This window comes from Mus pahari, chromosome 20, assembly GCF_900095145.1.
Source record: "Mus pahari chromosome 20, PAHARI_EIJ_v1.1, whole genome shotgun sequence".
In the NCBI taxonomy this organism is placed as follows: domain Eukaryota; kingdom Metazoa; phylum Chordata; class Mammalia; order Rodentia; family Muridae; genus Mus; species Mus pahari.
The window spans coordinates 35,350,140-35,360,208 of NC_034609.1; the positions used below are offsets into that span (position 1 = coordinate 35,350,140).

At 45.5% G+C, this 10,069-nt stretch overlaps 1 protein-coding gene across 1 annotated transcript in view; it reads right to left on the bottom strand.

Annotated features, from left to right (window-relative positions):
• Positions 1–10,069, bottom strand: part of Kars (lysyl-tRNA synthetase) — a 20,953-nt gene that overhangs the window by 4,264 nt on the left and 6,620 nt on the right. Inside the window, exons 2-10 of the mRNA XM_021220325.1 lie at positions 7,747–7,903; positions 5,749–5,914; positions 5,031–5,124; positions 4,125–4,311; positions 3,912–4,037; positions 2,386–2,505; positions 1,038–1,200; positions 760–933; positions 528–613 (exon numbers count right to left, since the gene is read on the bottom strand). Coding sequence (XP_021075984.1) covers positions 528–613; positions 760–933; positions 1,038–1,200; positions 2,386–2,505; positions 3,912–4,037; positions 4,125–4,311; positions 5,031–5,124; positions 5,749–5,914; positions 7,747–7,903 — 1,273 coding nt within the window. The remainder of the gene's footprint in view (positions 1–527; positions 614–759; positions 934–1,037; positions 1,201–2,385; positions 2,506–3,911; positions 4,038–4,124; positions 4,312–5,030; positions 5,125–5,748; positions 5,915–7,746; positions 7,904–10,069) is intronic.

Here is a 10,069-nt window from a genome sequence, read left to right on the forward strand (position 1 = left end):
CTGTATAGCCCTGGCTGTCCTGGAACTCACTCTGTAGACCAGGCTGGCCTCGAACTCAGAAATCCGCCTGCCTCTGCCTCCCAAGTGCTGGGATTAAATGCATGTGCCACCACGCCCGGCTTTATTCACTTTTCATCCTCATCACTGTCTCCCCACTCCTGGTCTCCTCCCCAGTACCCCTCCCCTTCTCTGAGAGGGTGGAAGTCCCCTGGGTATCCCCCAACTCTGGTACATCACGTCTCTGCAGGGCTAGGTGCATCCTCTCCCACTGTGGCTGGACAAGGCAGCCCAGTTAGGCGAATGGTACCTGGGGATGGGGATTGAGCCACTCCTTCCCTGGCCTTGGCTTGCTAAGTGAGTACTTTACCACTGAGCTACATTTCCCAACCCAATTCAAAGTTTGAATTCTCTCGTTCCTCTGTAAGACTTCCCTGTGAAGCTGCAGGGAATGATTTTCCCAGTGGGATCCACTTCCTAGGGATCAGGGTGCTGGTAAGCACTGGATGAGCACAAGTATGGTCTCTTGCCTTATCAAGGAGCCTGGCTGTGGTCCGAGGTGGGGGGCATTCAACAGCTTTTGCAACACAAATATCATCAAGAATTTTCCGAGTTTCTGTGACAGAAATGTGTAAATTAGGACAGGAAACATCACTGTGTAAAATGCCTATAAATACAACATGTGGGACATTTTAGCTTTAACCCAAACGAATCTGGAGCTGAACAAGAAGGAAGGCCACATGGTGGAGTGTAGTATTTTACCTTCAGTTTCAAAGAGACTGGTTTCTGGCAGCTTCACACCTAGGGCTTTCTCAAGCTCTTCTACCATGCTGATTCTTCGAAAGGGTGGGGTGAAGTCGACCTCGTAGGCTTGGCCTTCTGGCCCATCTGGGTGGTAGGTGATCTTGTAACTGCCTGTAATGCTTCTCACCATCCCTGGGAAAGAAAGCAGCCCTCTCATGGACTGAACAGGAAGTTCTCCTCTAAAGGCAGCACAGCAGTCTTCCACAGGAGTAAGAGCCAAAGGCAGCAGAGCTCACCTGACAGCATCTTCTCTGTGATCTCCATGAGGTCATGATAGTCTGCATAGGCCATGTAGAACTCACAGGTGGTGAACTCAGGATTGTGAGTCAAATCAATTCCTTCGTTCCGGAACTGGCGCCCAATTTCATAAACCCGGTCAATGCCACCAACCACCAGCATCTACCAAAACCACATGGCCACAGTCATGTGTTAACAGCCCTGTAGGCTCCTAGGATCTAACTGCTTTTCATAGCTTAGATATGCTTTCCATTCAAAATGCTCAGTGCCCTGCTGCCTTTAGACATCAACTTGCTTTTGATTTTATTTGGCTGTGCAGGACTCCTGAGTCTCTTCCTGTGTCTTTGCTTTTTCCTATTTGTTGGGTCTGAGTTTCTCCAGAGCCTCTCCACCTGCCAGACATACTAGTGACACATCAGCATGGAGGCTACCACAGGAGGGTGTAGGTATTGTACAGAACTCACTGTGGTGAAGGGAACCAGAGGCAGCCATCTTTCAAACAGGCTACTGAAATCCTAGTGCAATGACCTGTGCCCAGTAGGTGACAGTGTGATATGAGCCATTGTCATTTCCAGGCAGTACACCTGGGCCTTTAAGATTATTGTGGCTTTCTTACACAGGTGGATAAATTTTGGTCTTGCTTTAACTTGTTACATATCTGCAACTAAGAATCCTGGATGACAGTGTTTGGTATTTATACTGATAATTTGAAGAGATTTAGTTTAATTTTCTAGAAAGAATTTAAGACCAGCAAAAGTTCTTTTATGAAAGACTACACAGAGAAGGACTGGGATGTAGTTCAGTGGGAGATTTCTTTTCTTTTCTTTTCTTTTCTTTTCTTTTCTTTTCTTTTCTTTTCTTTTCTTTTCTTTTCTTTTCTTTTCTTTTCTTTTCTTTTCNTTTCTTTTGAGATAGAGTCTCACTGTATAGCCTTCACTGGCCTAGAACTCATTGTATAGATAAGAGTTAAGGGATCTGCTCACCTCTGCCTCCTGAGTGAGGCATTAAAGGTATTTGTCACCATGCCAGTTATAGACAGTTTTTGAAGAAGGAAGGCAGGCAGGCAGGCAGGCAGACAAAACTGAGATCTAATCCAAGGAAGACTGCAGTTAAAGCTTTGGGGTTGAGTTAAAGCTTTAACTGGAACAGGATTGTGGGAACACTTGTACTACAAAATGCCTACAACCCTCAGCTGCTTCCAAGGAAATTATAACCCCAACTATGGAACTGGAGCCCTCTCCGGGCTGCTTTATCCACTTCACTGCTCCTTACTGCAGACTGCTCTGGCCAGTCATTTTTCCAGCCTCCTTCTACTCAAAGGAGACAGTGTGTGTGGCTATTGACTACCTTGTGGTAGAGTTCTGGAGCAATTCTCATATACAAGTTCATGTCCAGCTCATTGTGATAGGTGATGAAAGGCTTGGCCACAGCTCCCCCGGGAATGATGTTCATCATGGGAGTTTCGATCTAAAATAGACAGAAACAAACAGTTCTTAGATAACCAGAGGCCTTGTGGACAGTGCATTCTTTGCATGTAACATAGTCTAGGCCTGTCACATAACAAAGAAGATGAACAGACTGTTTGACTCATTAGAACCGCATTTCCATTCCTATTAATAACACAGTACTGTAAATGCTGACAGGCTGTAAGAGAATCTATCAACGAATGCTGCAGCTTTTAGGTTTAACTTACTGTGGTGGTTTGAATGAGAATGGTCCCCATAGGTTTAAATGTTTGGTTTCCAGTTGGTAAGATTGCTTGGGAGGATCAGGAGAAGGAATGGCCTTTTTGGAGGAGATGTGTCACCGGGCATGATATTTTGAGGTTTCAAAAGCCTATGCCAGGCCCAGTGTCTGTGTGACTGTCTTTTCTTGCCTGCAACCTGTGGACCTGCTTGTCTGCTGGCATACTTCCTGCCATGATTCTAGACCAACCCTCGGAAGCTATAAGCAAGCCACCAAGTAAATACTTTCCTTTATAAGAATTGTCTTGGTCATAGTGTCTCTTCACAGCAACAGAACAGTATCTGAGGCATTTACAACATTTACCAGCTACATCCTTTAAGAAGCATCAGCACACCTTTAATCCCAGCACTTGGGAGGCAGAGGCAGGTGAATTTCTGAGTTCGAGGCCAGCCTGGTCTACAGAATGAGTTCCAGGACAGCCAGGGCTACATAGAGAAACCCTGTCTCGAAAAACCAAAACAAAAAGAAAAAAAGAAGCAGCATCCGAAGGTCGGAGATGCTCAGCTATTAAAAGCACACACTGTTCTTGCAGAAGACCCAAGTGCCCTGGCCTTGAAAGGCACTGGCATTCCCATGTACAAACCTACACATACATACATGTCGTCAAGAATAGGCTAAGAGTTATAGAAGACACTGGGCATCCTCCCCTACCCTTTGCACATGCACATAGACACATGCACCAGCACGCAATGTACACATAAAAAAAGCAGGGTTATTAGAGTACACATAGCATGATTGCAATTTGTAGTTAAACCAAAAATAAAACTTCTCTGAAACATTTCCATGTGTACTCCATATGTAGAGAGAATACATATGTATTTAGAGTATCTGTGTGTGCATATCTGCCTGCCTATACCTCCTAAGTTCTTGGACTAAAGGGTGCCACACTACCTGGCTTCTAAAGATACTCTAATGCTACAGACCCTCCAACATTACTGAAGGTGGCCTCGTTAGCACAGGGAATCTGCACTATTTTGAAGGCCTGCCCAGTGAGCACTAAGCAGGTAGAAGAGACACTGTTCAGGCGTGACCGACCTGGCGGGGTATGCCATGCAAAGAGGGGACAGTGAAAACAAGCCCAGCAAGGTCAGCACTGTTCCAGGTAAAGAACCCTTTGCCCTCATCACCTCTAGGAATCCCAGCTCATCCAAGAAACTTCTTATGTATGTGATGATCTTAGAGCGGACGATAAATTTCTGCCTCACAAAGTCGTTGAGGATCAAGTCCAAGTATCTCTGACGATACCGGGTTTCCTAAGGCAAGAGCAGCAAGCAGTTAGAAACCAGTGCTCTCCATGAGGCTCCAGGAGGCGCGCATCCGAGAACAGCCTCGGGGCTTACCTTGTCTTTGAGGCCAAAGTGAAGATGAGGCAGCATGTGCAAGCAGGGGGACAGCAGCGTGATCTCCTGGGGGATGATGCTCAGCTCGCCCTTCTTGGTTTTCCCGGGATTGCCCTCAACTCCAATTATGTCTCCCCGGCGCAGTTTGTTATTGATACCAACAAATTCCTCCTCTGATTTATAATTCCTGGGTGAAAGGAAAAGGAACTTAATGTATAGTTCTACAAATTAATACAGACACCTGGCCTACTCGGGAGCCCTTCACTCAAGAGTCCCTGCTTTGGGGACAACTGCTGGAGGGATTCCTTTATGTTTACTGTCCTTTAAGTAAGAACAGACATTCAGCTGGGTGAGATGGCGCACGCCTTTAACCCCAGCACTAGGGAGGTAGAGGCAGGCAGATTTCTGAGTTCGAGGCCAGCCTGGTCTACAAAGTGAATTCCAGGACAGCCAGGGCTATACAGAGAAACCCTGTCTCAAAAAACCAAAAAAAAACCAAAACCAAAAACAAAACAAAAAAAAAAAACCCACAAAAAACAAACAAACAAACAAACAAAAACCAACAGACATTCATTGCTAGGTCTTTCTACAACCTGCCACTCAACTGTACCCAACCTACTCCTTGATATCCTAACTCTAAACAACAATGGGAAAATAGGACCACAGTTGCCTGTGTCTTCACCTGCCTGTCCGTTACACTGGGGTGTGACACAAGTCATTGTTTAGTTTGTTTGGTTCTTGGTTTTTTTTTGAGATGGATTCTCTGTAGCCCTGGCTGTCCTAGAGCTTGCTCTATAGAATAGGCTGGCCTCGAACTCAAGAGATCCACCTGCCTCCTGAGTGCTGAGATTAAAGGCCTATGCCACCACCAGCAGCAATACAAGATCTTTGTGTATTTCTGTGTACCTGGAGTTGGCCATGACTTGTAACTTGACCCCCTCTCCTCGCAGGTCATAGAAGATGAGCTTTCCTCCGGAGGCTCTCTTGGCATGGATTCGACCTAGAGAGAAAACACTGAAGACATTGAGAGAAGGAGAACCCTTTTGAGCTCTCTGTGCAACACCGATCACAATAATTTGGGTGTGGCTCGGGGTCTTCAGCCTGCCCTCTTCTTCATGTCAGTGATTTTTCACTAAACCAGTCAAGGCTGTACAGGAAGACCTCTCTTTAAAGATGGCCAATGGATTCTTGGATGATAGCAGTGGTTTTGACAACACAGGTTTTGGGTCTTCCTGAATCTTTACATAAAATTCAGTAGATAGGGACTAGACAGGCTAAGCCAAGCCCATTAGTAAATGCCGTGCAGGTAAAGGCCAGGCACAGTAGCACACTTCTTTCCTCCCAACACTTGGGAGGTAGAGCAGAACATTCCTTCACCTCATCTAGAATTCCACCCATGCCTCAGGGCTGCACAATTCTCTGTGAGTAGATAGAAAGGCGCTGTCTCCACTAAAAGAGACACCAGCTGGGAGAGTGCAGCAGGAGATGTCAAGTTTGAGGCCAGCCTGAGGTATACAGCCAGATCCAGACTCAACAAAACCAAAAGGGGCAGAGGGCGCAAGACCAGCCCAGGCCCTCCTCTGTGTTAGCTGAGAGGCGAGTGACCTGTCAGGGACCTGCCTACCTGCCACTTTGAGGGTGACGTCAGTCAGGTGGTCGCCAGGCTGCAGGTAACTGTATTCTTGGATGAACTGAGTGAGTGAGATGTCCACGTGGAACTTGTGTGGGTACGGGTCCTCCCCACTCACCTTCAGCTGCTGGACGGCTTGACTTCGGATCTTGTAGTATTGCTGTTAAAAAAGAAACAAGGGCTGGTGAGATGGCTCAGTGGGTAAGAGCACCCGACTGCTCTTCCGAAGGTCCAGAGTTCAAATCCCAGCAACCACATGGTGGCTCATAACCATCCGTAACAAGATCTGACTCCCTCTTCTGGAGTGTCTGAAGACAGCTACTTACATATAATAAATAAAATAAATCTTTAAAAAAAAAAAAAAAAAAAAAAAGAAAGAAACAAGAGCCTCAGAAGTGGGACCCTGTCAGGTGTAGCTTCTTCAGCAGAGTATCCTATCAATTACGTTCCTCGCCGCTATGACAGAATACCTTACAGGAGTATTCTAGTTAAGGAGAATATGGTCACGGCAGAGAAAGTGAGACAGCACAGTGGCTTGGCCAGGCCTTCAGAGACTTATGAACTTCATCTCTGCAGATGAGGCAACACACACACACATGTTGGGAAGAATGAACCCATTAAGAGTTGATGGCAGGGGCCAGGTGAGATTGGGGCTGGAGAGATGGCTCAGTGGGTAAGAGCACTGACTGCTCTTCCAAAGGTCCCGAGTTCAAATCCCAGCAACCACTTGGTGGCTCACAACCACCTGTAATGAGATCTGACACCCTCTTCTGGTGTGTCTTTAGACAGCTACAGTGTACTCATACATGAAATTGTAAGACAAAAGAAATCATTAAAATCCTAGATTGATGAAATAGATTTCATTGTTGGTAAAGGGTAAAAGTTTATTACATCCCAGTGGCTTAAAAACATTTGTATAGGGGCTGGTGAGATGGCTCAGCAGGTAAGAGCACCCGACTGTTCTTCCAAAGGTCCTGAGTTCAAGTCCCAGCAACCACATGGTGGCTCACAACCATCTGTAACAAGATCTGGCGCCCTCTTCTGGAGTGTCTGAAGACAGCTACAGTGTACTTACATATAATAAATAAATAAATCTTTAAAAAAAAAAAATTTGTATAGTTTAAATACTCTTTGAATTTGTGTTTGGGCAGGTCCTGATTGTTGTGTGAACTCATGCCTTTGCCGATGGTTGTAGCTGTTTGCCAAGAATTTGTGGGCTTTGGTTGCTAGGCTACAGGTGAAAAACTTCCCTGGCAACCAGCTCCTGCGCAGGACTCCAACCCCTCACCCCTCCCATACCCATTCTTTGTAAATCATCTCGAATCAGGAAGTTAAAACTTGTCAGATTGGGCTAGTGAGATGGCTCAGTGGGTAAGAGCACTGACTGCTCTTCCAAAGGTCCTGAGTTCAAAACCCAGCAACCACATGGTGGATCACAAGCACCCGTAACAAGATCTGACGCCCCCTTCTGGAGTGTCTGAAGACAGCTACAGTGTACTTACATAAATAAATAAATAAATCTTAAAAAAAAAAAAAAAACCAAAAAAAAACAAAAAACTTGTCATTGCTACAGGCTCAGCTACTTCCACAGAAGCAGTTACTTAGGGCAACTGGCCCCTCGAAATTGCCTACTTGGACTTGATATTAATAACTCAGGGTTAATCCCAGCACTTGGGAGGCAGAGGCAGACAGATTTCTGAGTTCGAGACCAGCCTGGTCTACAGAGTGAGTTCCAGGACAGCCAGGGCTACACAGAGAAACCCTGTCTCAAACAAACAAACAAAAACCCCAAAACAACAACAACAACAAAACAACAAAAAAACCCACTCAGGGCCTATGCCATTAACAAATGGCATACACTGCCCTCCCAATTCTCTTGCTGGTTCAAGTTCTTATTTATCTTGTTAGTCACGTGGTCTCTCCTGCTGTCAACCACAAGCCTCTCAGAAGCTCTCCCGTGTCCAGTCATCCCAGTGGCCCAGGAGAACTCACATTTGGGTCCAGAGTCTCCTCCTCAGCAGCCACGCCATTGTCAGCAGTGTGGTTGGTAGCGGAAGCAGCCTGGTTTAGCTGTTTCTCACTGAGCTCTTTCTGCTTGGCCTCTTTCTCTGCCAGTTTCTTCTCAGCTTTCAGACGCCTCTTCAGCTCACTGTTGGGAAGATGATAGCACCCAGTGTGACAGCTGCCTCAAGAGCTCTCTGTCAGAAGCTCCACTGCCACTTTCCAAATGCATGAATGGCCTGGGAAAGTGTTCCTGCTGTGTCCCACGGCCACAAGTGATCTTACTCCCCAGCTCTAACCTGTTAGTCACTAAGCTATTTATGGGAACAAGACAAAAAGAAAACCTAAGCTTTGAACAAAGACGCAACAGGTCATTTCCAGTCTCCATCAGAAACCAACTGGAATCAAGATACTCAAAGGTGAAGAAGTCCACATTTACCAGTTTATGCAAGCACTGGAACAGAGATTTCCCAGAAAATCTGCAGGATAAACTTTTAAGCTCCCTGACACTAGATACTGCATCCTGGTAGTTTGGTATCCCTAGAAGATGAAGTCCCTACAATACCACTTGGAGGTTACACCTCTGGCTCTGTCAGCTTTCTGGCTCTCCTAGAGAAATGGGATGGAACGTGGAGAACTGGTCTTCAGAGCTTGAAGACACAATCCCTTCAAGAGATAATTCCAGAACAAATATCAAAGACTGGTGTAGGGGTTGGAGATGTAGCCCGGTTGGTAGAGTGCTTGCCTGGCATGCGCAAAGCTCTGGGTTTGATTGATCTCTAGCACGGCCGATGTGATGCTGCACATCTGTAAACCCAGTACTTGGGAGGTGCAGGTCGGAGACCACAGGTGTAAGGTCATCTACAGCTACACAGTGGGTGTGAGGCTAGCCTGAGACCCAGCTCAGAACTGTTCACTAACCAGAATGGACTGCTAGACAAAGCAGCACGATACAGGTAATATCATGCTATGTTTGTAGTCAAACTGCCTAGCACTAAGTTCTAGAACACTAACCACTTGAATGGCATTGAGCAACTGACTTGTCATCATCTAGAAAATGGAAATAAGACACGCTCGCACCAGTTGTGAGAACAGAGATGTTAATAAGAAATGATCGCATCCCAGAGTATAGTTAGGGCTCAGAAGTGGGTTCTAGGTCTCTTACCACTTAACTCTTCACATTCTGCCTCCAGGACAAAACCCAGACAAATCTGGATCCATCTCTAATCAAGTCTCTCACTATCTAAACTTCAAACATGTTACCTGAAACTCAAGACAATGGGGGCAACTCTGTGACCCCTGACCTGAACTTGCTATCTGAAACCAGGAAAAATAAACTGACTTAGGCAAGAATGTCTTCGTTATTCATAGAGAATTTATGGATGGATCATTCTTTACAACTGATCAGTCTCCAACAGTGAATCATGGCAAAAGATTCTAAGCCATGCTTGCATATTGTCTGGCTTTAGAACACAACCTTCACTTATATTTGTTTGTTTTGAACTATTGGAGGTTGAACCCAGGGGTCCAAGTATGCTAGGCAAGAGGTCTAACACTGAATTACCCCCAAGCTCCTTTTTTATTTTGAAATGGGACTGCTAAATTGTTCTGTCTGCCCCTGAACTTGCAACCCCCTTCTCTTGGCTTCCCAAGTGCCTGGGATTACAGATATGCAACAGTGACTGCTCCTTGCCCTATCTTTGTTTTCCATATGAATTTAGCGAAATTTAAAGAAGAGAACTGGATTATCTTTAAGTAAAAAATAATTGCGAAAGCTTCAAAACAGACAAGTCTTTCTAAATACAACCTGTCTTGCATTCATCTTTCTAACAGTCCGGTGTTCTATCATTCTGTAATTCAGTGAGCAAGCTTTTAAGGCTATCTGGTCCCCCACCCCCCACCCCCATCCCAATATTAAGAAAAAGTCTCTTTTCTGCTTCATTCAGGATTTGCTCTTGTAGATTATAAGGACAGTCTAAAAGGCAGCACCAAAACTAGGAGAAAGTTGATAAACAAACCCCAGAAAGACAAAAAAGGGGAAAGTAACTAGCGTTAGAAATTCCTTATTTCGAGCTGAGTGTGGTGGCACATACCTTTAATCCCAGCACTTGGGAGGCAGAGGCAGGCGGATTTCTGAGTTCGAGGCCAGCCTGGCCTACAGACTGAGTTCCAGGACAGCCAGGGCTATACAGAGAAACCCTGTCTCGAAATAGACTGAAAAAAAAAAAAAAAAAAAAAAAAAAAAAAAAAAAAAGGAAGAGGGGAGTCTTGGCTTGGACAAGAGAGTCCTGTTTCTTTAGCATGTCCAGAGACT